Source organism: Gekko japonicus, unplaced genomic scaffold (genome assembly GCF_001447785.1).
Source record: "Gekko japonicus isolate JY-2015 unplaced genomic scaffold, Gekko_japonicus_V1.1 scaffold399, whole genome shotgun sequence".
NCBI lineage: Eukaryota > Metazoa > Chordata > Lepidosauria > Squamata > Gekkonidae > Gekko > Gekko japonicus.
This window is the reverse complement of record NW_015175981.1, coordinates 296,997-324,955: the sequence shown is the minus strand read 5'-3', so window position 1 is coordinate 324,955 and position 27,959 is coordinate 296,997. Positions and strand designations below refer to the sequence as shown.

Here is a 27,959-nt window from a genome sequence, read left to right as displayed (position 1 = left end):
AACACAGTGGCTGCAGCTGCTCTGGTCTTCTGAAGACTCTTGCTTTTCATGCTGAACACATGAAACAGCCTAAGAATGAATCAGACCATTGGCTCATCTAGCCCAGAGAGTTGCATCTTTTGACTGGCAGGGGTTCTGTCTCTAGGATCTCAGGTAAAGGACCTTCCTAGACTGCTCAGAACTGAGCTTGGGACCTTAACCATGCAAAGCATGAGCTGTGGCATTTCTGTTTTCCCTTAGCATGTCTTGGAAAGCATTTGCTGATAGTTTTCACAGATGTTTCTGATTTAGAGGAATATTTATTTATTTATGTAGATACTTCACCCCTGCTTTTCTTCCCCAATGGGGATTCAGAGCAGTTTACAACATCATTTTTCCCTCCTCTTTTGTATCCTCACTGGAAGTATCCTCCTCCTTTTTCCTTGTGCACAACATTTCTATCGGGTTTCTTCGTCATGCCACTCCCACCCACCTCCATCCCACTTTTTGATGGACTCTCATCATCATCAAACCACTCTGACTGCCCCCCCTAAAGTTAGATGGCTTAGTTTAAGTTTTTTAAAAAACCCAGTATTGAACTGTTGTAATGCTAGTCTTAGCAAGTATTCTGAACTTCCAGCTCTAATAATAGTCTGAACCTAGGTCTCCCAGATCCTACTGTGGCATTCTAAAGCAATGCACTATGCTGGGTCTCATTTTAGATTCCTGTGGTTGATAAATATTTTGATACTGTACGCATCCATCAGCAAATGGGCCATTGTCGCTTCTCACCTTGCAGGGAGGATGACGAAGCAGAGGGTCAAGTCAGCAGAGGTGAGCATATCGTCAGATATGAAGGGAGCTTTGACTCAAAAGCTCATACCCCCAAAATCTTGCTGGTCTCTAAGGTGCTACTGGACTGGAATCTAGATGTTCTACAGCAGACCAACACGGCTACTCTCGAAACTATATCCCTCATTGTGAGTGAGCAAGTGAGCTACTCCAGCCACACCTAAGAGTGCCACTGTTTGGTCCCTGCCACACGGGGAAAAAAAGTCGGGCAAAAGTGCGGCGTTTGAAAGTCGCACCAAAATAGGCACGCGGCGGCGGGATCATACAGATCCCGTGAGCCGCGGCGCAATTGCTCCCCGGCACGATCAGATGCCGGGGAGACAGCGACGGGAGGCTGCCAAACTGCGCATGTCTGAGCATGCGCAGTTCGGCCAGGAGCCGGGGATGCGCCGGCGAAAGGATGCGCCGGCAATCCCACGGCCGGCCTTGATGCGGCCTTGCCAGAAGAACCACCTCGGTAGGTAGTTTATTTTTGCTGTGTGTTTTAGGCGGAAGGGCCGGATCGGGGACGGGTGCGCAACGCTTCCCAGATGTTGCAGTGGGATCGCGCCCGTTTGCTGTGCCCCCGATCCGTCCCTCTCCCGGCCAAAAACCTCTCGTGTGACGGGGGCCTTTGTTTGTTTTTCCAGGTAAGGCACTAAAGGTCCCATGACAGACAGAAATTCAACATGAAGCTTTCCTGATCTCTGCATGACTGTGCTGAGTTGGGGGCCTTTGTTTGTTTTTCCAGGTAAGGCACTAAAGGTCCCATGACAGACAGAAATTCAACATGAAGCTTTCCTGATCTCTGCATGACTGTGCTGAGTTAAAGCATCACATATTGAATCTCTAGCATGCAGCTCTTAAAGGCACAGTTGCCACTTAAGCAAGAAGCTGGCCCCTCTAGATGTGCTGTTCTCACTAGCACCTTCTAATGGTCTTATATCTTCCCAGCCACAGTGTCATGCTGGGCAAGACAATTGCCCAGTCCACAGCTTAGCAGTAAAGCACGTGCTTTCAGTGTTCCAGGATCAATCTCCTGAATCTTCTCCAGACCCACTGATGGTCAGGTCCTGGGCTAGGTGGGAGCCAGTTTGGTGTAGTGGTTAAGTGCGCAGACTCTAATCTGGGAGAACAGGGCTTGATTCCCCACTCCTCCACTTGCAGTTGCTGGATGACCTTGGGCAAGCCTAGGCTTACCAAGTACTTACCTTGAATCGGCGGGGGACACATACTTTTTGTCAGAAACATTCCCACACGGAAAACAAATGCGCTGCACCATGCCATCGCCTAGACGTGATGCCAGCACGCTGAGCACGTAGCTGGGCGACGCTCTGGCAATGGAGCTGGAAACTCGATGGTACCATTGATGTCTGGCCGACGGCATGGTGCAGCGGGGTGGGGGTGTTAAACCGAGGGATGTCCCGGCCGGGAACCATGTGTCCCCCACTGATTCAAAGGTAGGTACTGGGTAACCCTAGGCAAGCCATAGTTCTGATAAGAGCTGTCCTTGAAAGGGCAGTTTCTGTCAAGAGTTCTCTCAGCCCCACCTACCTCACAGGGTCTCTGTTGTGGGGAGGGGAAGGGAAAGGAGTTTGTAAGCCGCTCTGAGACTCTGAGTGAAGGACGGGTTATAAATCCAGTCTCTTCTTCTTGGTGGACTGATCCAATACAAGGCAGCTGCTTCAGTTTGCTCTGCTGCCATTTTTTAAAAATGAGTGAAGAAAATAGTTTCTTCAAAAGAGCAAGTGGCTTGAGTTGGGCTTTGCTAACTCTGGCAGACTTTCTGCAAAAGCTGTAAACTGGGTTTTGCAATCTTACTGACATTTGAATGGTCTGCTCCAGTTCCAGTGATGAAGTAATCAGCTGCAAATGCTGTTAAATGGATATTTGGCAGGTATTCCAGGAACAGGTCTGCTTTTGTTCGGTTTCTCTTGCACCTGCAGAAACTGTGGGGGAGGTGCCAGGCTCAGATAACCAAATTAAATCAATGTTGTTAAGGGGCCAGCAAAATAGACGCATGCTATATTTAGTTCTCTTGCTCAAATGAAAACCGCAGTCCTCTTCTAGTAAGTTTGCAGAATGTGAGGTGTTCACACATCTTTCTCCCACCTCCTTTTATAGATTGAACAGGATTCTGTCCTCAGCCGAGGGCTTCATAGTGCAATCCTAAACACCCTAAGTAATTAGGGATGCCAGCCTCCAAGTTGGACCTGGGGATCCCCCAGAATTACAGCTCATCTTCAGACTAGAGACATCAGTTCCCCTAGGGAAAAAAATTCATGCTTTGGAGGGTGGACTCTATGGCATTGTACCCCACTGAGGTCCCCAGGATTCATCCCCAAATCTCCAGGAGTTTCCCTGCCTGGATCTGGCAACCCTATCCCTCCATCCTCCGCCAGTAGCTGTGGGGACCTGGCAACCCTACCTAAGTTCAAGGTAAAGGTTTCCCTTGCTCGAAAGCTAGTCGAATCCAACTCTAGGGGGCGGTGCTCATCTCCGTTTCCAGGCCGAAGAGCCAGCGCTGTCCAAAGACATTTCCGTGGTCATGTGGCTGGCATGACTAAACGCCAAGGTGCACAGAACGCTGTTACCTTCCCACCAAAGCGGTACCTATTTATCGACTTGCAATTTTTTGCTTTCAAACTGCTAGGTTGGCAGGAGCTGGGGCCAGAGACGGGAGCTCACTTTGTCACATGGCACTAGGGCCTCAAACTGCTGAACTACAGACCTTCCAATCTGCAGCTTACCACCTTAACCTCTGAGCCACTGCAGCCCTCTACCTAAGTTACACCCTTCTAAATCCATTGAAGCAAGAGGGCTTAATGGAATGTAACTCTGTGTAAGATTGCTTGGTAACGGTACACTTGACCAGAGACAAGCCAGGGGAGTTGTCAGATTACTGACCGTGGTAGCCAAAGCCATTATGGAAAATGCTAGCTGCAATATTTGAGAACTGTGAGGATACTGAGCAGAGCAAGATGTCCACACTCAGCTTCTGAGCTGCCAAGTATTCTGAACAGCATTAATTCTGTGCACTGCTTTAGTATTACCCATCATTGTTCAGCACGGGTGCTCATAGCAATTACCCATTATAACTATTGCCAATAACAAACAATACCACGTATACATCATGTACTTATTATTATGTACTCAGTCAGGTCATGCCATCAACCTCGTCTCTTCAGGTTGGATCCAACCAGCTTGTTTTGTTCAGTCTCTCCAATTCCCCTTCATTATTACAGTCCCTATCCCACGTGGCTTTTGTCCAGGCAGATCCCATTATCCTCACCATGCCTCTTTGGTAGTCAAAAGGGAATTCCTCCTCTCTTTTCATTTTAATCAAGATCCCACTATTGTAGGAGATCGCTTCTTTACCTTCAGTGTCCTGTCATTTAGCTATCAAGTGTCTGTCCACCTGCAGAACTTCCGGGCAACATCGCGGCGACGCGGGTGTCTGGCCAGGATGCTTCTGACCAGCCCTGACCCTTTTCTCTTCCTTGAAGCCCCCTGAGTCCTAGTGACTGCCAGGGGCTTCGCCTGACTTCCTGGAGGGAGGTTGGGGTGCGGAAGCTGGATTGGACGACCCTTCAAATGGCGGTGAAGGGGACGAGACCGACCTGTTCCAAGGCAAAGAGTGAAGAAGGGAGCAGCATGGTTCGCCACGCTGTAACGTCCGTTTTAATCTTGTTTCGTTTTTAAGAAGCAACAAATACAAGAGAGCGAGTATGTATCTGTTTGTTCACTAATTGCTGAAGACCTTGATTTAAAGACCCCTTAAAGGCTATCTCCATCCCGAGAATGTACGAGCGGCTGTGAAAAGGAGTGGAGCAAAGGCTCGGAAAATGGTGACGGCAGGGGAGATTGACGATATTCCAGCAAAAGATACTATACTGGTAGAACTTGGCCAACTAACTCGGGATCAGTTTAAGGAATTTTTGATCAACCAGGTGAGGAAGGCTGCAGAGGAAGCATGCAGAAATATTTGGAAGAAATTTCAAAACGTTGATCTGAAATTAAAAATCAAGGAAAATAAGGAAGAGCCAATGCCCTACCTGCGAACTGCGGTGAGTTTGGAGATGGAGCGGGAAGACAAGCAAAAGAAGGAAATAACTGAATTAAACTTTACACCTTTGAAAAAGAAGAAAGATGTTTCCACGAAAGAAAAAGAAAGAAAGAACTGTATAAAACAATTTGAGAGTGCAGGCTACATAAAACGTAAGAAGCGAGCAGAACCACAGCGAGAAGTGAAGACATTAGCTAGGAAAAAAACAAGGTTTCTACCAAAGCAAATCAACAAAGATAACAAAATAATGTGGACAGGAATGTTAAACCAGAAGAGGCAGAAATACGAATGGAAATATTCGGAGTTCAGAGGTTTAAGACATTTAATTATGGTCACTGAGAAGAAATCTTTTCAGAAAACAGTGTTGCAATATGTATTATCCTATAGGTTAACTATCGCTATTTTTAAAAAAATATGTAATGCTCAATGGCTTAGGCTCTGGATATGGTTTGACAATTATGCTGTGTCTATGTACCTGGACAGCTCAAATATTGAGGGTTAATATCCTTTTGATACGTTAATTGCTTAAATATTTAGACGGTGTGAGTAGTAACTTGACTATTTTTTTTGGTTTAAAGTAAAATACATGGGTTATTTCTGGGCTATACTTAAGGGTCAGTGATACTGGAAATGTTAGGACGTATTCATGATTTTGTTTTGCTAGATAAATTTTTAGGGTATAAAGCCGCCCCCGTCCCCCCCAAAAAAATGGGTGAGTGCAAACTGTAAAATTAAGGTGTAGTAAACAAGGTATTTGTCTTATGAGTAATCCCTAAAAGGTACATAAAATGTTAAGGAGGAAAGGAATGAGAATGAAAATGGAGTGTTAGTTTGAAAATACAATATAGCATGTTTAAAACTTTGATTACTGGAATGGAAGGATATGATGAAGTTGTTTGGACTAATTATTTAGAAAGTATGAGTTTTTAGGCAAAGGTTTCTATTATTTCCATTTTCACCTTTTTACATTTCCCCCCCTTTTTTCTTTTGTCTTTCTGCACCTATATTGAACTGTTATGTATAGGAGATAAGGTTTCATATAGGCTTAGAAGAATATGGCGCAGGCGGAATCAATTTCTGAAGATGTTTATGCTGGATAAAGGTTGTGTGGGAGATGACTTAGGTAATATCAGTGAATGAAAAGATTTCTATGGAGTGTGATAAACAGGTACAATTCTATAGCCAGATTAGAACCGAGAAAATATTGTTGTTTGTCTGTTCATTGAAATGCTTTGTTGCAACAAGATATTTATTTTTTGTGTTTGTATGTCTGGTTGAAAAACAATAAAAAACTATAAATAAATTTTTAAAAAGTGTCTGTCCACCCGCTCATCCACAGTTGGATGTATATAAGATTTCTACTTTGCCCTTTCCCGAAGGCTCTGGTTGGATTACAATAACAAAACAACAATAGGATATAAAAATACATAATGTGTAAGATAATCAAATCAGACACTGGCCATTCATAAACAATAAAAAAAACATAAAGAAGCAAATAAGGTCCAGGAGGACCAACAGAACAAAATCAGGAGAAGGCCTCCCTGAACAAGACAGAATTGCAAGTCCTGTGGAAGCTCGTCTATGTATATATGTAGAGGGAGAGAACGATAAATCATAATAAAAAAAATAATTTGATAATAACAAATGGTGGTGATGGAAAGTGCTGTTAAGTCACAACGGACTTGGCAATCCCATAGGGTTTTCAAGGCAAGAGACACGGTTTGCTATTGCCTGCCTCCATGTCAGAACTTTGGTATTCTCTGGAAGTCTCCCATCCAAATACTAGTCAGGGCTGACTCTGCTTAGCTTTTCAAAGCCAGTTTGTTGTAGTGGTTAAGTGCGCAGACTCTAAGCTGGGAGAACCGGGTTTAATCCCCACTCCTCCACTTGCAGCTGCTGGATGACCTTGGGCAAGCCATAGTTCTGACAAGAGCTGTTCTTGAAAGAGCTCTCTCAGCCCCACCTACCTCACAGGGTGTCTGTTGTGGGAAGGGGAAGGGAAAGGAGTTTGTAAGCCATTCTGAGACTCCGAGTGAAGTGACTCCTATTCTTCCTCTTCTTCTAAAATCTGATGAGATCAAGCTAGCCTAGGCTATCCAGGTCAGGACAATAACAAATACACATCCAGAAAAAATTAAAATGAGACTGGTGCCTTTTAGAATCCCATTTGGAAGATATACATTTCTCACATACTTTCATTTTATTTTGAAAGCCTGCTTTGTGAGAATGTTGTTTACATCTCTGCAGTTTATATTCCCGTGTACAAAAACATGTAATGGGTTGAATCCCAAGTTTTCACAAGTGGAATGAGTTTGTGAAGATCGTTTTTACCAGCATCCCCAACCTGCTGCTATACATTTGACAGCCTTCCAAAATAGTATGCCTTGTGTCTCAGTGGGGGGAATGCAGCAAGAAGGGAAATGGAAGCAAACGTTTACCTGGCATACTTTTTCGCTAGGGTTGCCAACTCTTGGTTGGGGAATTCCTAGAATATTCGGGGGTGGAGCCTGGGGAGAGGCAGTGTTCCCTCTAAGCTGCGTTAGTGTGCACTAGCTCACAGTTTTTTAGCCTCCAGCACACACATTTTTGACCTAGCTCAGGAAGGATGGCCAAACTGCTCACTCACAACTTTAATGCCAGTAGCTCAGAAAGTAGAATTGTTGCTCACAAGACTCCACAGCTTAGAGGGAGCATTGGTGTATATTGCCATAGAGTGCACCCTCTGAAGCTGCCATTTTCTCTGAGGGAACTGATCTCTGTAGTTGAGATGAGGTGTAATTCCAGGAGTTCTCCAGGTCCCACCTGCAGGTTGGCAACCCTATTTTTGCACTGTTCCCAACCTCCTGCAGTAAATAAGGAGGCTCTCAGGGAGCCGCTGAGGGAAGGTAAAGATGGTAAAAATTGTTTCTGGAAACTCGCTGTGTTTGCAGAAATCTTGGTTCCAGCCAGGATTTTGTGTGCGCATGTCAGTGAGTGTATTACATATGGATTTTTTTTAACTTAATGTGTTTCTCTGCTATGAATCCATCATTTAAATTGTAAATAAGCTATCTAACTTCATGTAATGGTGAAACACGCTGTAAATACTCTTTTTTTTCAGAAAGCAGAGTCACATATCCCGTTTGGTGTTGAGTCATAAAACCCACAGACCCGTCATGTAATCAGATTTGGGTCATGATTTACATGAAGGGGGGAGACTATACAACCCTTTTCAGCCACCCACAGTTCATTTCAGGTCTGAGAACGCCCTCAAAAATCTGTTTCTAATTTTATGGAAAACCCTTTGAAATTTGGCACGGTATATAAAAAGTGCAGGGGGAAAAAATCTGCCTGAGAAATTTGGCCTCCGTCTGAGAAAGCTGACTTTGCTTTTGCAAACGGGTTTCGGAGGTCCAGTGTCCAACATCCAGAAGAGCGAGGGAGAGCTAGAAATCTTTTAGAACACAGCTGGAAGAATGAAGGTCTGTAAAAAAAACCCCAAACTAACTAAAATCTGATTTTCAGCTTTTTAGAAGGACGGCGTCTACTATGAGGAAATATCTGAGGCAGACACATTTTTTTTTGTAAGAAAAAGGAACGAGAGCATTCTTCTCATATTTTAGGGAGGACTTCTGCTTTTGGCATGCTTAGTTCAGATGGCTGCTGAAATCCTATTGTGTTGGGAGGAGGGGGAATAAGTTAACAACAAAAACCATAAAGCTTTGGGCTTTCAGGAAAGACACAAATTGTTACCATTTTCTGTCTTGCAGACCCGGATGAAAATCGTCCTTGGAGCCGCCTCATGCCTTTTGCTGGCTTTGCTTGTTATGTGCATTGTATTATTTCCTTCAGGAGGTAAGATGACACCGGAAAGACTCAAAACACTTAATCCTCTGCTGGCCTTCTTTTCCTTTGGATTTAACATGCCTAGAATTTGGAATGAGATTGATATCTGCCAGTGTGTATATATATTTTTAAGCTAATGGTTGGTGAAGGGAATTGGTGTTTCCTTTTTTCCAAGTGTTTTCCCCCTTGTTGTCGTTGCTAAGCATTTGATAAGGTGTAGGACCATTGGGGTGACATTATCCAGATGCCAGCACGTGTCAATGCGAGGAGTCCTTTCAGGTGAAAAGCGCCCCTGCGTTAACAGGTAATGTACTTTGACAAGGCTACAATCAGTGTTTTGAACAGCCACGTACGTGTTTGCGTTTGCGTTTGCTTTTGAACTGGTGACCTTCACGGTATGTTCTCAGGTACTGTCGGTTGTTGAGTTTTAAGTCCAAGGAAGATTCATCGTTATTAGGATTAGTATAGTTATCTTTATTTATTAATCCTGAGTACATGCAATAGGCAAGCAGTCGCTTCTTGCAAGACTTCCTTACGTGACATCTTCCTGTTCTGCACAAAACCAGTTTTGATCATTCAACGTATATTTATGGATTGGCTTGGCTCCACTTGGATCCATGAAAGGGATTTCCATCCACAGAGCATGATTTTTTCATCTCTCCCCCCCCCCGCAGCCCTAGATGCCTTCTGAAGTGCTGCTTCTAGTGGACAGGGGACCCCAGGATCAGTGTTTCAGGGGACCCCTTCAGTTGCTGGGGGGGGGGGGTTGTCACGTTCTGTAGACGGGAATCCGTTTTGTTTGAGAAAATGCTCCAATGGATTCAAGGCATACTCTTGAATTATGCTATTACTACCAAGGCTAAAACTGCAGTTGTAAACACAAGAATAGAGGAACAAGTTCTATTGATCATAGTGGGATCACTGCTGAGCAAACTTGCTTGGGATTTGTACAGACAACATTTAACAGGAATAGAGGCCTGTACAATTTAATACTGCATCTTTCCCCTTGTTGCTGTGTTAATTACTCTAACAAAAACTACAGCTACAGGCTTCCTGAATATTATTTAAAACATTCAGGCTTATTGTTGTTCATTGGTCCAGACACGTGCATACACAGGCAGTTCCTTTTTCAGGTGAATCTGATAAACAAGGGCCCCGGTCGTATGGGCCGGATATCGCGGGGGGGAGGCATGGCTGTTTGCCCCGCAGTGAAATAACACGTGACTGTGCGATCAGGTGTCCCCTCGCGGTCCCGTCAAGGTCCTGTGGTTAGGGGGGAGGTGCCGATCACACGGCGCGCCAAAGAAGTGGCACGGCAAACGGGGTTGTGTTTTGTTTTTTAACCTGAAGTACGCGCATGCCCCGTTGGGTGCTTGTGTGCATCCCTGTAGACTTCGGGGGGAAAAAACCTCATTATACCAGTAATCTTTACAACAATGTTGTAAGGTTGGCTAGTATTATTCCTCTTTCCAAGATGAAAGGCCTAAGACTGCAAAAATAAAGGCTTGACTAATGCAGTTAAATGAGTTAGTGATTTTCAGTTCTATGATTTCCTGACTCATCCATCTTTCAGTCTCTTCCTCACTACACAAGACTCTGCATCACTTCTCAACTGACTTTTTCCACATCATTCCAGCTCTCCTGACTGAGGATGCGAATATGCCATGGCTGATGTTTGTTAGTAGGAGAACAGAGGACAACACATTTTTGGGGTTGGATCCCAGACTAAATTTCCCACTCACACAAGGTACCTGTCAGTGGAACAGAACTTTCTGCCTCCCCCCTCCCCACTGTAGCCTACTGATCTCCACAAAATGCTGCTCCCCAGGGTCAGGGGACCCCCCGGAACAGCATGAGTGGTAAATTGAGGGACTCTAGCAGGAGGGGGAATTGATGAAAATTACCTCACCCCTCCCATAGTGCTGGGAACTTTGAAGACTGCGGTTGTAATGTATTGAAATGATTACATGAATCACCTCATAGGACTCCCATGTTAAGCTTCGAGCCAGACCAGGGCTCCTTTGAGCGAACTTCCTATTGGTCGCTTCGTAACAGCGACCAATCAGAACGATACCATTCCCTAGGAGGGAAAGACTCCCATTGGTCCTTAACTAAGCAATCTCATTGGTTGTTAATTGTAAATAGGCGTGGCTACATTAGCCCGGTTATGTTTAAAAGGAGCATAAGCTCCCACTGTTTTCTGTTCTGGTTTCTTACTGAGTTAGTGCTTGCTCGTTACTTCCAATAAAGCTGAATCACTTGCTGAATCACTGTACGAGTCCTTTGTTAGCGCGATCTAACAGCGGTTGGAGATTTCATTTTCATTGTTATGTAATAGGTAATCGAATAATCAAATCCATGTGTATAAGGACTTCATAGCTAGTAATCATGTGAGACATTGTGCCTTTCTGTCTACTAGTGGCAGGCATATTTCCAGGTCTCAAATGCTGTCCTGATTTTGTTAGTTAGCTGGGACTTATCTGGAAAAGGACCTCACCCAGAACTTCTTCAGTGCCATAGCTCAGCTTTGGATCTTGTGACTTAAGAAAGACGGCCCCAACTTAGCACAGGGCCTTTTCCTTCACAAGTGAGAAACAACTATCTTATAGGTTTGGAGATCAGAAGGAGAGGTTCTAAGCCTGAAGGAATAAAGTTAGAGTAATAGGAGTAGCTTTCTATGGTCCTCTTGTGAATGCTTTTATAAGACTAAGGTCCCTGCCACACGGCAGAATAAAAAACGGGTGAAGTGCGGCTAATCAGAGCCGCACCAAAATAGAGATGCCGCGGCGGGATCCCACGGATCCCCTGAGCCGCAGCGCCGTTGCTCCCCAGCACGATCAGATGCCGGGGAGGAAGCCAAGTTGGGAGGGGGAGGCTGCCGAACTGTGCATGTGTGAGCACGCGCAGTTCGGCCAGGAGCCGGGGATGCGCCGGCGGAAGGACGCGCCTTGATGCGGCCTTGCCAGAAGAACCACCTCGGTAGGTGGTTTATTTTTGCTGCGGCGTTTTGGGCGGAAGGGCCGGATCGGGGACGGGTGCGCAACGCTTCCCAGATGTTGCGGTGGGATCGCGCCCATTTGCTGCGCCCCCGATCCGCCCCTCTCCCGGCCCAAAACCTCTCGTGTGACCGGGGCCAAGGTGACCTTTTCTTCCAGCCTACAATGTTGGCCTGTTGTGAACATTCTGATGCTGACAACTTCCTTCAGCAGAGAAAATATCCATGAACGCTCAATGTTCAATGGGTAGGTACAGGGTTGCCAACCCCCAGGTGGTGGCTGGAGATCTCCCTGTATTACAACTGATCTCCAGGCAACAGAGATCAGTTCACCTGAAGAAAATGCTTGCTTTGGAAAGTGGCTTCTATGGCATTACACCCCACTGAAGTCGCTGCCCTCCCCAAGCCCCACCCTCCTCAGGCTCCACCCCCAAAATCTCCAGGTGTTTCCCAACCCAGAGCTGGCAACCCTAGGTAGGTGACAGAAGTTTCACTACAGCCAACCACTGCTTCACATAATCCCACATCATAGTGGTTCTCAAGCTTTTTGAAGCGGGACCCAGTGCTAAACATACTGCCTTTTTAGGATCCACTTGTAAAACCAGTGTTTTTCTCCCCAATATAAAACACAGCAATCACACATCAGTAAACACTGAGCAAGTGTATGTTCTAATTTTTTGTTGTTAATTTTTCTTAAAAAATGTGAATACTTTTAACACGTTACAGCTTTTGACTTTTTTTTAATGTTAAAGAAAAACATTTAAAATGTGGCTGATGTGGTCCTTACAACTACCACTAAGGTAAACTGGAATTTTTTAGGCTGCAGTCAGACATGCCTTTAAATCTGACTCAGCTGCGAATGCCTGACGGATCTAAAGGGCATGATCATACAGCAACATCAGGGAAAGGTCCTTCAGCTGTCAGCACCCCATGCTGTCCTGCCATGGAATTGGAGTTAAAAGACACAGGGGAAAGTCCAGTCCTAATGCTTGATGATGGGCGACGGATGGACTTTCCCCTGTCTGATCGCTCAAGCACGCTCTCATGCTGTCAGGATCATCTACTCTTTCCATCCCGACTCGGTGCTGTTTCCCCCCCCTCACTTGGCGGTATGAGCATAAACTCCATGGGGAGCCCTCAGTGCGGAGGTGCGATTCCTCATTTATGCGCATGGGAAATAAAAGTGAAAAAACCCCACTCACCCGAATGTGCCATCTGATCGGGCAGTGATGGGCTGAGCTCGCAGCTACAAAGGATGTGTGATTGCGCAACCCCCTCACTTGGCGGTATGAGCATAAACTCCATGGGGAGCCCTCAGTGCGGAGGTGCGATTCCTCGTTTATGCGCATGGGAAATAAAAGTGAAAAAACCCCACTCGCCCGAATGTGCCATCTGATCGGGCAGTGATGGGCTGAGCCCGCAGCTACAAAGGATGTGTGATCGCGCAATGCCGTGTCCATTTCCACCGGGAGAAATAGGCTCGCTTTCCCTCTGCGCCAAATGGCATGTCTGACCGCAGCCTTAGAGTAGTAACTTGAGGAATCTGTTTTATGAAGCAGCATTTTTTTTTAATTTAAAACACATTCTAGGCAAATCTCTAACAACACAGCCGTCAACAGAGCTACACCTTTCTAGGTTCACTGAAGTCAGTGGGCTTAGAATAATGTAACTCTACTTAGGACAGTTTCAGCTGTGTTGATCTGAGGCAGAACAGCTAGTAACGAGATAGTATTCGATGAAGGGAGCTTTGACTCTTGAAAGCTTATAACCCCAAAATCTTGTTACCCTGCTTAGAATTACACTGTAGATAAGTATAAAGGGAGTATTTAAAGTACGTATTTTTCCTGTGGCATTTATTGCATAATTTGGTTATTTGTCGTTATTTTATACAAATATAGAGGATTACTTTTCCTGGAACATGGCACATCAAGTAAATAAAGATGGCTTGGATCATGTGATGTCATTTCTTTCCTTCTTCACTGTGACCCCAGTGGAGGCTTTCTTCTACTGCAGCGTTCACTTCCTCTTCTGCTGGCACTTCCACATGTGCTTATCAAAAATTTTCAGGGATCCCTTATGCAGAAGTGCTAGCAACATAGGAAGCAAGCGCCACAATGGAGGAAGGCCTTCACAATGTCCAGAGAGAACTGCAAGGAGAACAGTGCCATAGGATCTAAGTATTTCATTACTTTATTATATTAAAATAATTTTATCCTGCATTTCAACACCTAGTGCCTCTAAGGTGGGTTAACAAATACAGTAGTTAAAAACACAGTGTACAATAACAGTAAAAATAAAATGTACAATATAAAAACACAGAATTAAAACCCAGGAATTACAGATCAAGGTCACTTCCTCACTAAACGCTTGCTCTGCATTTTCTCTGTTGCCTCCCTCCGTGCTTCCAGCCGAAGCACTTTCAAACGTTGCTTCCAGTTTGATAGATTTCCTCTGCTTTTTTCTAAGTTGTCGGGCTGGGCCTTTATTTGCCCATTGAATCCAGGGAAGGATCACATTTCTGGGACCTCAGCACTTTCATCACCTCAAAAGTGGTGATGTGCTGCCCCCCTTTTCCTTTGCACATGTGCTGTGTTAACCCAGTGGGACTGCATGAGATGGTCTTCCCAGGACAACTGAGAGTTTCATGTTTTCTAGACCCAAGACTTCATTTTTAAACTGCCCCGCTCTCCCATTTGGCTTAGGGCCAAACTAGACGTTATAGCATCCATGGGTCAGACCTGTGGAGGCTGGCATCATTTTAGAGATGAATCCAGCCATTTAGAAATGCTGTGAGGGCCTGATCCTGATTGGTTCCACAGCACACCAGGCCCAGACAATCTTGAAATGGGATGGAGGGGATAAGATCACCTGGTTGTGTAATGTATTCTATGTGAGGCCAACTGAATACATATATTATTGTGAACCTCCCCATTGAAACCTAATGTTAAGCTTCATCCTGGGCTAGGATCCAAAGACATCCTATCAGAAGACTAGCCCGGGAAACTGCGTCCAATCACTTCACTGCTAGCTCCCTGAGCGGGAACGTTCATGATTGGTCTTTATCATTTCAACCTCATTGGTTGGTTTCTGTACAGTGGGTGTGGCTACATTAGCCGGGAATGTTTAAAACCAGGACAGCTGCTATGTTAAAGCTGTTCTGGCTATCAGATGTTGATCCGTGTTAGAGTTGTGTGCGTTCTGAAGAATAAAGTTGTGTTCTTGCTGAATCACTCTCTGACTGCTTGTGTTAAGTGAGCGACTTAACAGGTTGCACCTGGGATAGAGCCCTTGCAGAATTTTTAAGCAGCTGAATTCATCTCTAATGGCATCACCATCCACAGGTCATACCCGTGAATGCTGTGATATCTAATTTGGTACTTACTGAGATCCTTATTAAAGCAGGAGGCGGGACAAGTATCCATGTCCACTCTTCTCTCTCTCTTCCACACATACTTCCTCCCTCCTGCCTCACCTGCAGAGTCCCTTGGGTTGAAATTCAGTATTCTAGTAGTCAGGATGATGTCTTATTCCCTCTGCCTTTTAGCCACTCTGAGGATCCCTAGTCCCCCAGAGAATTAGGAACTCTGTTTGCATGTGAGTGAAAGAGACAGACAAGCATGGAGAGAAATCTTTTCCCCCCTCCTTCTTGGAAACGAATCCTCCTTTGTCTGATCACCTGAGAGCTGTTCTTTAGCAGTCAGCAGGGGTCATTTCGTAGAAAAAGAGCTAGGGAAACTCATTAGCATAACTCATTAGCATATGCCACACCCTCTGACATCACCGGAAGTGTGTCATAAGGCCACACACGCCGCCCCCAACGGTCCCGGCTGCCACCGCCGGCCTTGCAGCTTCACTGCCGAGCTCCATGAGGGAGTGCAAGGAAGCCCCGCGAAGGCCCTCCCTGGCCCCAGGCAGGGAGGGGTGGGGAGAGGCAGGGAGGAAGCAACTTACCCTCCCTCTTCTCCTGCCTCCTCCTGGCTGAATGAGGGCTGGAAGCAGGGCGGCCGGAAGCAGGGGGCGGGGCTTCGTCATGTGTCCCGCCTCCCATACCTCACCCGGGGGAACTGCGATCCCCCACGTTCCCCCCCGAAATGACCTCTGGCAGTCAGCACATTAAAAAGAAAAGAGAACCATTAACAGTTAAGCAGACCGTTTTACTGTAAGACATGACCTCCTCCCCCAAATCCCCCTCATGTTATGAACATCTACTACAGTGGTCTATTGATATGTTGCGTGGTGTAAAGCTGGGGGAAAACCAGTGTAGTTAAGAAGCTGGAGCAAGTCCAGGTGGAAATGCCCTAACAACCAAAACCTAACAGACAGGGAAGTAGCAAAAATGTCAGTAAAAAAGCAGCCAGCCTCTAAATAATGATTTCCAGTCTCCAACAAAGCTAGCCTAAGACAAATTGAGGTTGGCAGTCCTGTTAGCGACCATCAAAGAAAGTGCCAAAAGAGCCTTCTTGGGAAAGGGTCTTTCATCACCTTGGTGCCACCACCCCAAATGCTCTGCTATGCCTTGCCACCTGGGGAAGCTCCAGCAGTTGTGGGACGTAAAGTGAAGAATCAACAGATGTCTCCAGCATGGGTAGGGGCATACTGTAGAAGGCAGTCCATTAACTGGGCATGGGTCATAGTGGAAGGTTTTATCCTCCGTACTGAGGCTCTGGGTTAGAAACTGTCAGGTTCTTTTCAAGGGAAATGAGCTTTTTCACAACCCTTTTATTTTCAAAGCTTATCGCCAACTCAATATTTGCTTTGATAGAGATGTTTGCTTTGATAGTGATATTTCAGTTATCTGGCTTGCCCTTCTGTCCTTTTTTTTTACCTTGACAGCTTTCTTCTGCATTAGTACTAGTGAGGAGCAGTGTCAACAGTAAAACTGACATGTCTGTTCTACAGTAACTAATAGTTACTTAACAGAAAAATGCCAAGTGTTGCCATTAAAGATGCGTACCCATTAAAGTAAACAAAAGTGAATATTTGGCCTTGGGAGTAGCAGCAGTCCCCAAATGTCGTTGTTATAGAGGAATAGGGACCATCATACAGCATTAGGAGATGAGAGTAGGGTTTAGACATTTGAAAAGAAAAGCCCACAAGTTTAGCTCCCCAAAATTGTCTGGCAAGAGATTCAAGCTTCTAGGGAGAATTCAGGCTTGAGAAGCCATTGATTTGTCTTTTTGGTGGCCAATGGTGTCTGTAGAACTCTCCTACAACATCACTTTTCAAATGAATCAATTTTCTTCCTGTCACTTTTCTTCATTGTCCAGCTTTCACATCCATGCATAGTAATGTGTTGATTTAGTGGGGCTCTGCTTAGGATGTTACTGTTAGTATGTGTTCCTTTGAAGTAAAAGGGGGCGCAGTGGCTCAGAAGATAAGACACTGAGATCTGACGAGACCCTAGTTTTGCATGATGTTCAAGACCCTAGTGCTGCATGATGGAGTGAGCTCCCGTCTCTGGCCCCAGCTCCTGCCAACCTAGCAGTTGGAAAGCAAGAAATTGCAAGTAGCAAGAAATTGCAAGTAGATAAATAGGTACCGCTTCGGTGGGAAGGTAACAGCATTCCGTGCACCTCGGTGTTTAGTCATGCTGGCCACATGACCATGGAGAAGTCTTCAGACAGCGCTAGCCTTTGGCTTAGAAATGGAGATGAGCACCGCAACCCTAGAGTTGGACTCGACTGGCTTTCGAGCAAGGGAAACCTTTACCTATGAAGAAAGGCTAAAGCATGGAGGCTTTTTAGTTTAGAACTAAAAGACTGACAAAGGGGACGTGTGATTAAGGTTTATAAAATTATGCACAGCATTAAAAAAAGTGGGCTGAAAGAACTTTTGCCTCCTCTTCGATACTACTAGAACCTGTGGTCGTTCCAAGAATTTTGGGCTGGCATGGGAAACAAGCTCAGGCTAGCCTGATCTCGTCAGATCTCAGAAGCTAAGCAGGGCCAGCCCTGGTTATTATTTGGATAGGAGACCACCAAGGAGCCCCAGGGTCATGACACAGAGGCAGGCAATGGCAAACCACTCCTGAATGTCTCTTGCCTTGAAAACCCTATGGGCTGTGACCTGACAGCAAAAACCTTGCCTTGAAAACCCTATGGGCTGGACCTGACAGCAAAAAATGGGGGGGGGGGATATTGCTGGACTTGATGCATCTTGATCCTGCAAAGCTCTTCTTACGCTCTCATGGTGAACATGGGGACATCTTCATGAACCTCACAGCCAAAGAAAGAGTTCTTCACATAGCACAAACGTTTCGACGAAAATGTGCTGCAGCGTTCACTAGCATATGTGGCTTTTAAAGGGAGTTGGACAGAGTCATGGAGATGGCTATCAGTGATACTGAATCAATGGAACTGCCATATTCAGAGGCAGTATGCCTCTTAATGTCAGTGACTGACAGCGATAGTACTATGTGCCATTAATTGATTAATTTCATTTATACCCTGCCTTACTCCTCGGTGGGAACCTTGCTGTCCTCTTCTTCACTTTATCCTCACAACACTCCTGTGCAGAAAGCCAGGCTAAGTGTGTGCGGCTGGCCCAAGGTCACCCAGCAAGCTTTCATGGCAGAGTGGGTAATGGAACTTGGGTCTTCCAGACTGTAGTCTGACACTGTAACCGCTAGACCACACTGGCTCACTTGTGAGCTTACTGGGAGTTCATCTCGCTGGCCACCATTCTGAACAGGTTGCTGGGCTCAATGAACTTTTGGTCCTGAAGAGCTCTTTTTATATTTTTATGTAGGTGAACATGTGTAGAACATGTGTCAACAGGGCATAGAGGCCAAGACCTTCCCCTGATGTTGCCTCCTGGCTCTGAGATGCAGAGGTTTAGTGCCTCTGAATACGGAGGTTCCCCTCAGTCACCGTGGCTAGTAGCCACTGATAGGCCTAGCCTCCATGTTTTTGGTTTTTATTTTACATTTTATTTTAAATTATTTTCATTCATTTAAAAAACCTATATTTATATGCTCACCTTCCTCAGCATCTCAGGACCCAAGGAGGGTTTGAAACTGTTGAGGGAATTAAGAGTCCAGGAGCTTTTCCTAGGAATCCCATCCCTACCTGGCTCGACAAGGGGGGGGGTTGAAACTGGCAGGAGCCCCATAGTTTGAGAGGGAGAGAGAAAAAACCTTGTTCCAAAGTTAAAACCTCTTACTGAAAGAAAACCACACTGCACAAATTTTCAAACAAGTGGCAATTTCAGTATTCATCTTACAGAAGGGAACAGACAAAGCAATACTTATAAACAAATACTGCACTTATTATTCATTTAGGAATTATTATCTATTTAGGACTGCATTCTGACCGCTCTGGCAAGACCTAAACCACGGTGTTGGTAGAGGGCCCTTAGCATCTCAAACACTGGTGTGAAATACCTTTAGAATCTAGATTTGCTGTCAATCAAGAAATCGGATGGTCCTGACAAAACCCAGACCCCTCGCTTTTCTGACCCGTGGTCTGGTGTGGTTAGAAACTGCCTCAGGAGACCTGAAGAGTCAGTTAAAAACTCAGGACATGTACTGGTGTTTCAAGAGAAGGGGTTTGGGTACTGGAAGGAACGTAGCAGCCTGTATTACTAGGTTAAAAAACCCTCCCTGTCAAGGCAGGAGCTTGGACCCATAGGACCTCATATCTATATGTTTTGGCTTTGAGGCTGAACCTTAGAAATGTAAATAGTTATTTTAAAGCAGAGTGCAGGGTGCATTGTCAGGCTGAAGATCTTACTGCAAAGTCTTATGGGAATGAACCAAACAGAGAGGCCTAAGCCAATTCAGGTTGTTGTACAGAACTGCCCTGTCTCGCTTATAATTCTACCACAGAAATGTAAGGGCTTATGTCTGAAATGGTTATCTGGGCATCAGAACCATTAAAAACATAAAGGGTATGAAGGAGTGAATTTCGTAATTTATCATAAATCTTGTGTTTTTAGTGTTCAACGAGCCACTGAGTTCATAATAATCCTTGTGGTAAAAGTGTGACTCGGAGACCCTGTGACTGTGAAATAAGACTGATTCACATGGCTTTTCTTAGGGGGTGTAATGTGGGTGAGTGAGAGCAACTCATGTGTGTTTTCTTCCACAGATAAATTCCTCTTTCTGGCAACTTTATTTTCTAATGAATATCTTAATATTCTTGATAGATAACATAAAACAGTTATCAATATTTCTGAACTGTTTTGAGAACCCAAAGCTTGGCTAGTCTCAAGTTAAAATGTCTTCATGTTTTTATTGGCTTATGTTACTTCGTTAACTTGAGTTTTCCAGGATTAGATTCTGATGAGTCAGCTAAGGAAAAAACTTCACAAGATTACGGGGGGGGGGAGGGATTCAGTCTTGTATTTGTAACATTTTAATGCAAATGCATATAAAATCACTGGTATAAAAGTCAAATTTCTACCCAGGTGTGACGGACTGCACTTTTAAAACCATAGAAGTGCTGTGTAAACAGATAAAGGATTGTGAAGGGTTAATTCTTCACAGAGAGCTTTGAGTGACAGGCTGTTCCAAGAGATCTGATTGGTTAACATGAGCTGAACAGAGAAAGACTTCTGAACTGGATGCTGAGGAGGATTCAGTCTGATTTCAGCCCTTGCTGAGAAGAGTTGAGTACTGACAGTTTTGGAATTCAGCCCTGACTGAGAGCAGTTTAATGCAGATAGGAGCACAGGGGAAAGTTGGCAAAGACGAGTGGGTAGTTAGACGGAGACTCCCATTCTGGCCAATTAAAGGGGATAGATCTTCTAGTGAGAGAAGAATTTCCCTATCCACTCAAACAGGGAGTTAGCTGTGAAGAGTGAAGAGACCCGTGGTCTAGTGTGGTTAGAAACTGCCTCAGGAGACCTGAAGAGTCAGTTAAAAACTCAGGACATGTACTGGTGTTTCAAGAGAAGGGGTTTGGGTACTGGAAGGAACGTAGCAGCTTTCTGGAAACCAAAAGAGTCAGAGAATACTCAAAGAAAGTGTACTGGAGTGTTTGGGGAAACACTGGAACAAAAGCCCCTCAACAGAAAGATTTTAAGTGAATACCTTAAGAAACTCTCATTAGCCTGAAACATAAGAACTAAAGCCTGTGCATGTACTGGTTTTACCTCAAAGTATCTATATCATGTTATTTCAGAAATTCCAACCCCTGATTTCACCTGACCTTTCCCCTCTATGTTGAATAAAATATTTAGTTAATTTTGAATTTTAAGATGTCTGAAATGCCATTTTCAGTGGTTTAAGTTAAAGGGTGATCCTGGCCCTTCCCTCAGGTTCCTGGGCTGAGCCAGCAGTAAAATATACTGACAGAGGGTGGGACAGTTCTTCAAAGTTCTTCAGGAAAGAAGAAAACAGACCACTAGGGCTGCTCAGTCAGAAAGGGAAAGAAAAATAGAGAGAAAATCTTGCCTCTGAGGGAGGGAAGTGGACCATCATAACCACATAATTTAATATTTTAATGTTAATATTGTATATTTGTTTTTTTGTTTTTATGTTGTTTTCCCTTATTGGTTTTAATGCTGTAAGTCACTGCAAGACTCTTCGGGTGAGCAGGGACTAAAAAAATCTAATAAATAAATCAGTCCATCAAGGTCAGTATTGTCTATCCAGAGTCTCAGGCAGAGGTCTTTCACATCACCTACTGCCTAGTCTTTTTAACTGGAGATGCCAGGGATTGAACCTGGGACCTTCTGCATGCCAGTGATACTGTATGGTTTGATGTTTTGTGTATGGATATTCAAGGGTTTTTTTAAAAATTAGTGTTGCTAATCACCTTGGGTCCTAGCATACAAATAACTTAAAAGTCAAGTGGAATACAGAGCTCTCAGTCATCTATCAAAATGGCAGCTGGCATCCTTGACCTTCACAAAAATCAAATACCTACTAGACTGCAGGGAACCCATCTTGTGTGAAATAAGATGTTAGAACAATTATCCTGGCTCACCATCTTTCAATGTGGTTTCTCTAAGTATAGTCTGAGAGAGAAAGATTGCTACCACCAGCACTGTGGATTGTAGTCTCAAAAAACTTCAGTCCTGGCCAATTTAGTGGGGGGGTGACCCTTTGAATAATTATTTTTTTCCCTTGCTCTGTGCATTGTTACTGACACTCTCTTTTCTGTCCTGCTTCTAAAGTTCAGCACAATCAAGACAATCTTCACTCTTTAACTTTAGAGGAATATCTAAATGGAGATTATCAGTACAAAACATTCTCTCCTTACTGGGTTTCAGGTAAGTTATCTTTGTATACATATATGAATCTAATCGGTGCAAAGAAAAGAAAAGAATGGGGTGATTGGCAATTCATTTCTCCATGTTATTTCTTTGATAATTGAGGGGTGGGTTCAGGCATGCCAGCATTGCACTAGTGCACGACATCACTTCCAGGAACTGATGTCATCATTTCAGGTGGACACTCTAGGATTCACCCCAAAATCCCAGAGCAGTGTCCCCAACATGAAGATGTCACTTCTGGTTTTGCAACGGAAGTCACAGTGTACACTGGTGAAACACCAGCATATACCTCCCCCAGTTTCCCACCATTCCCCTCCCTGTGGGCCTGGGAGGTCTCCTGCTATCATGGGAGACCTGTCCCCCAATGACTTACTTTATGCCCGTAGCCACAATATCTAAATGCGACTCCTGTGTTCAAACCATCCATCATGTGTGATCTAGGATATAAAATAGAGAGCTTGAGGAAGTTCTCTTAGGCTTGCCAAGTCCCCCCGGGGAGCGGGGAAAACCCCGCCCCAGAGGCCCGTTCCCCGCCACCGGCGGATTGGGCCCCAGGGGAACTCCACCCCGACGTGCACGTTGCCCGGAAGTGACACGGGCACGCCGGGCACGCTGGGGGCGGGGCCACGGTCATCCGAGGGAAAACTCTATGGAGTCCCCCGCTGCAGCTGAATTCACACTTGGCAACCCTAAGTCCTCTACATTCCTGTTGCGTATAAGAACTCTCGCCCAGCCCTGGGGCAGCACTATCCTCAATGGCTTCTATTATCCCAAAGAAGTAGAAAGGCCAGTCATTAGTGCTAGACAAATGGAAGAAGTGCAGGGGTGAAGTTTCAGGTTGAGGCAGGACACAAAGGAATTGAGGCAGGGAACATCCTCAGCAAGATTAAAAAGATCACTTTTAGATGCTTTCAAGATTAGTTTGCAAGAACACCAGTGGTTTTAAAAAGTATTCTTTTTTCTAAAAATATTGCTTGTTTCAATTTAGCAATGTTATCTACACAGATAAATCAGTCACCATTTTTTCTTAAGTAAAGAGATTTTACCTTCAGCATGCACATTTATAACATACACCAACTGAATTCTTTATAAATGGAGTTATATTTTTCTAAGTCCAATTGATTTCAATAAGAGAGTGTCTCTCTGCTTAAAAATAAAGCCTTTGTGGTGTGAAATGTTGGGCGGGTGGAGAAATATCCCTTCTCTAAATGGCATCCCTGAAAAGGAGGCCATTGGCTTTGTCCTGGAGCTCCTGTATGGGCAGTAATGCATAGATCCCATTGTAAAGTAAAGGTTCTCTTGCTCGAAAGCCAGTCGAATCCGACTCTAGGGTTGCGGTGCTCATCTCCATTTCAAAGCCGAAGAGCCAGCGCTGTCCGAAGACGTTTCCGTGGTCATGTGGCCGGCATGACTAAACACCAAGGCGCACGGAATGCTGTTACCTTCCCACCGAAGTGGTACCTATTTATCTACTTGCAATTTCTTGCTTTCGAACTGCTAGGTTGGCAGGAGCTGGAACTAGAGACGGGAGCTCACTCCGTCATGCGGCAACTCGGGTCTTGAACTGCTGAACTACTGACCTTCTAGCCTGCAGTTCAGCATCTTAACCACTTGAGCCACCGCAGCTCCTAGATCCCATTGTAGCCAGTGCTAACTCCTTCATTCCCTGTGGTTCCTATTGTGTTGTTTTTGGCTCTTCAGAATGACGACATCAAAATAACATAGTTATTCATCCAAACCATGTCAGTCTGAAGACTTAATAACACAAGTCTTGAGAAAACGGGGGGTGGTGATTTCAGTCTATTGCAGATCCCCCACTTTGCTCCCATGCTGTTCCCAAAAATCCACTCATCCTTAAGAACAAAATATCGGGCGGCTCAGTGAACTGCATGGGGGGTGAGTGTAGGAAGGAATATCCTGTTTCACAAAGTCCACATAGGGCTGGATACATCCTGGTTACACTCTGTTTCTAAACCTACTAGATTTTGTACTTCTTAGGACACTGCAGGGAAACTGCACTGCAGTTAAGTCTAGCGTGTAACTAAAGCTGTGTTTTTCTCCTTCATAAGGAAATGAGTATCTTCACCAGTCTGCAGAAGATGATGTCATTCTTTACAACGTTGAATCTGGGCAGTCAGTCACTCTCATCACTAACAGCACCCTTGTATGTATTACCAATGGTGTTTGCTGTAAATGGATGGAATGAGAATTTATTGAAGGGACGACCATACGTAGGATTCTAATTGACATCTTAACCTTTCAGACTAAAGTGAAAGCCACAAACTACGCCTTATCCGCCAACCAGAATTTTATATTGTTGGAAAGCAATTACTCTAAGGTAAAATATGTGCCCTTTGTTTAGATGAAAGTGGTGTCTTTTGCAATTGGGAACCTATAAAGAACTCAGGATAGGTGTAGGTTTGGTTATATGACAGCACAAATAATTACAGTGGGACAGGAATAGCCACAAAAGATTATTTCATTGCCATTCCTATTACCCCAGAAATCCATTATGTTTGTGGGGGGGTGACTTAGAGACCAGTTCCTTTTGTCCTCATAGTGGTTTTGGCATTAAGTCCTTTGTAGGAAAGTAGCAGGCACACTGACCTCTGCTTTTGGGCAACTTCCCCTACAGCGAGAGGGAAACACATATCTCAGGGCACTTCTGCATTCTCATTTTTGTCACTTGTGTGTCCCTATTGCTTTGGTTGTTTTCCCCCCCTTTTCAGCATGTGTTTTGCTCTCTTGGGTACTCGATTCAATATATTACATCTCTGAATGCCCAGCATGTCTCCCTGCAGATTTAAACTGCAGGATTCTACACCAGGCATACAGCGATATAATGTCAAATCTACCACTAGGGGGACCAAAATACATGCGAAAAAGAATTACAAACTCCGACGCAATAGGGACACACAAGCAATGAAAATGAGAATGTGGAACAACCCTCAGTCTGGGGTGTATTTAGGGATTTTAAGGTAAGTGTGGGAATGGGGGCATTCCAACTGCTTGCATTTTTCCCTGCAAAGCCATAGGGCTTTCTAGGCAAGAGATGAACAGAGGTAGTACATGCCTCTGAGTAGCAACCGTGGACTTCCTTGGTGATCTCAAATCCATGTACTAACCCAGGGCCAACCCTGTAGTTCATCCTAATCTCTTAGTCAATCTTGTCTCCGCACTAGTTCTAGGAAGTTGTGATGCTAGAGTGGAAACTCTCTGAGCAGTTGGGCAGTCTATATACTGAGCAACTTAAACACTTTCTAGCCTTACACGTGGAGCTACCAGCACCATTAAGAAATATTTCCAGAAGCTTAGATATGTGAGAATTGGTTCTAAGACATGACATTTTAGATGTCACACGGCTTTCATAAGGATATGGATATTGTTTGCTTGATGTAAAGAAGGTAGGGTGTTATAAAGATTGTAGGCCTTTGTAGAAAGTCTGAGAAGAAGCAATGTGTTTCAGACACAATAATCATTCCTTTCTTTCTGATGTGACTTTTTTCAGCTTTGGAGGTACTCTTATACAGCATCCTATCACATTTTTGATCTTATCCATGGGTAAGGATGATACTTTTTCTTGTGTAGTGAAGCCCAGTTATCTTTGTGTAGAGTCTGTGCTCAGTCTTTTGTTCACACTCCTTTCAAACAGCTTAAATAACTCAGACATTCACTGAGAATGTTAACAGTCACTTAAAATGTGATTGTCAGGATTCACTCACCCAAAAAGTGGGGAAATATTTTTAGACGTTCACATGTGAATGTCAACAGTCCCCGATTTTCAGGCTTTAAAACAGTAAATTCAGTGGACTCTATTGACTGCTAGAAGTACTAATTCATACAAACTTGTTTTGCTCTTTTGTAGGGTCTTTGCCAAAGAACATGAGCTTCCACACAACATTCAGTATATATCTTGGTCACCCACTGGACACAAATTGGTCAGTAAGCTAATGAAGTGTGAGAATAATGTCACTTTTTGATGTGCTAGATGAGATTTTATTTGCCTTTGATGTTTGCCTAGGCGTCATTTTAACAGGCCTTTTATCTGTTCATCAACTGTGTTTAAAAATATTGAACCTTAAAGATAACACTTCACTGGTGCATGGAGATGTGCCGTATTAGAACTGTGCAGATAAAGCACGTGCTTTAGCAGACTCCCAATAGTGTTAGGCCTAGGGCATAATGCTTTGGCTTGTTCAGAATTTGACAACTCCAGGTACAGAATTTGACAGCTCCAGTTACAGATCCAAGACAGGAGAGGCCCTTTACTACATTCCTGAAAACAGCTGATTCTGGACATCTTCAGCGTCCCAAGACAGATCTAGTACCACTGGACTAGTAAAGTAATTAATGGAAAAAAGTGGGGTCACTTTCTGAAAATAAAGGATTGTGCTGGAACAGAAGTAATTTAAGCATCATGCTTTTGCTGAGATCGGGGAGGGGGCAGTGTTACCTGACACCGTGCTTTTTTGCATCTGATCCCTTCCCCCCCCCAGTGAGAGGGCACTGCTCATCTAACTTCTGTTTGGACCTACCCTCTCTGCTTCTCTCCTAAAGCTGAGAAAATCAGCAGGACAGAAGGTTTAAGGATTGTCAGTCTAAAGCAAATACCATGCTCTTGTTGGTGGAGATGCAGTTCATTTTTCCAGGGCTCATGGGTACACAAAAATCTCAATATGGACTCAATCCCTTGTCTTTAGAGGCATCCAAGTTCTGTGAGTTCAAGTGTATGTTCTTATCACTCAGTGCTACCCTTTTATCTGCAAAAATAAAGCGGTTGGGCCACTCCAAATATTTATTACATTTTATCCCACTCATTTTCTATTCAAAAAACTCATGGTATTAAATTTGAAATCATACCCATTTTATCCTCAGCCACTGTCGAGTAGTGGTTGAACTAATATCTGGGAGATCCCCGTTTGTCCCATGGAAGCCCACTGGGTGACCTTGGGCCAGTCACACTCAGAGCCTAATCACAGGGTGGTTGTGATGATAAAATGGAGGACAGGAGGATAATGTAAGCTGCCCTGGGTCCCTTTGGGGAGAAAGGCTGAGTATAAACAAATCTATGAAATAGGATACAGGGAGACATAGTGACTTGCCCAAGGCCACCCACTGAGCTGCACAGCTGAACAAGAATTTTGGCCAGATATCTCTGGCCTAAGGGCCACACCGTATCCACTAAGTCACATGGTAATCATTAGTTGGATGGAAGATCTGTATATGCCATAGAGGGTTGTTACCCCTGCACTCTCCCAACTGCAGCCCCAAATGGGGACTCTCTCCTAGAGCTTGGAGGGTAATTTGTTTTATTGATCTTATTGATTTATTTTTATACCAAATATGAATACAAAATATGAATAGAAAACATACAGATACAAATGCAGAACTATCACATAGGAAAAAACCTATAATTCCATCTAACTACATGTAATCGATGAACATGTACCAGAACTAGGGATGCCAGCCTCTGGGTAGGGCCTGGGGATCCCCTGGAATTACAGATGATCTCCAGACAACAAACTCCAGTTCCCCTGGAGAAAATGGCTGCTTTGCGGGCGGTCTCTATGGCATTATGTCCTGATGAGATCCCTGCCCTCCCCAAACTCCACCCTCCCCCAAATATCCAGGAATTTCCCAACTTAGACCTGGCAACTCTAACTAGAACTAGCACTTTATGTAGTGTTTTTTATATTTTTATTTACATTTTATTCAATTCTCTGTATTATCTGTTTAATGGAGTTTTATGTGAGCAGCTCCGAGGCTGCTTTGGTGGGGAGGGCGGGATATTAATTAATTAATTAATTACATAAAATAACAACCAGTTCAATATAAGATACTTATACCATAATCTCATCATATCTGACACAAATACACAATAAGGTACAACGTTATCTTGGACTTCATCATTCCAGTGCATAATGAACATGGACCATTTCTCCACAAGTGTCAGAGGTAGCAGAGCCATTAGACCTCATATAATATGTCAGTTTCATCACTGGGAGAATTTTTGAAGAGTAATTTATGATCCTCCCCCCCTGATGA

General features: G+C 44.4%; 1 protein-coding gene across 1 annotated transcript in view; it reads left to right on the top strand.

The window, feature by feature from the left end:
- The first annotated feature begins 8,662 nt into the window (after positions 1-8,662).
- FAP (fibroblast activation protein alpha) overlaps positions 8,663-27,959 on the top strand; it is an 80,369-nt gene continuing 61,072 nt past the window's right edge. The window contains exons 1-6 of the mRNA XM_015426235.1: positions 8,663-8,710; positions 21,816-21,911; positions 23,984-24,078; positions 24,178-24,252; positions 25,423-25,475; positions 25,780-25,852. Coding sequence (XP_015281721.1) covers positions 8,683-8,710; positions 21,816-21,911; positions 23,984-24,078; positions 24,178-24,252; positions 25,423-25,475; positions 25,780-25,852 — 420 coding nt within the window. The 5' untranslated portion in view covers positions 8,663-8,682. The remainder of the gene's footprint in view (positions 8,711-21,815; positions 21,912-23,983; positions 24,079-24,177; positions 24,253-25,422; positions 25,476-25,779; positions 25,853-27,959) is intronic.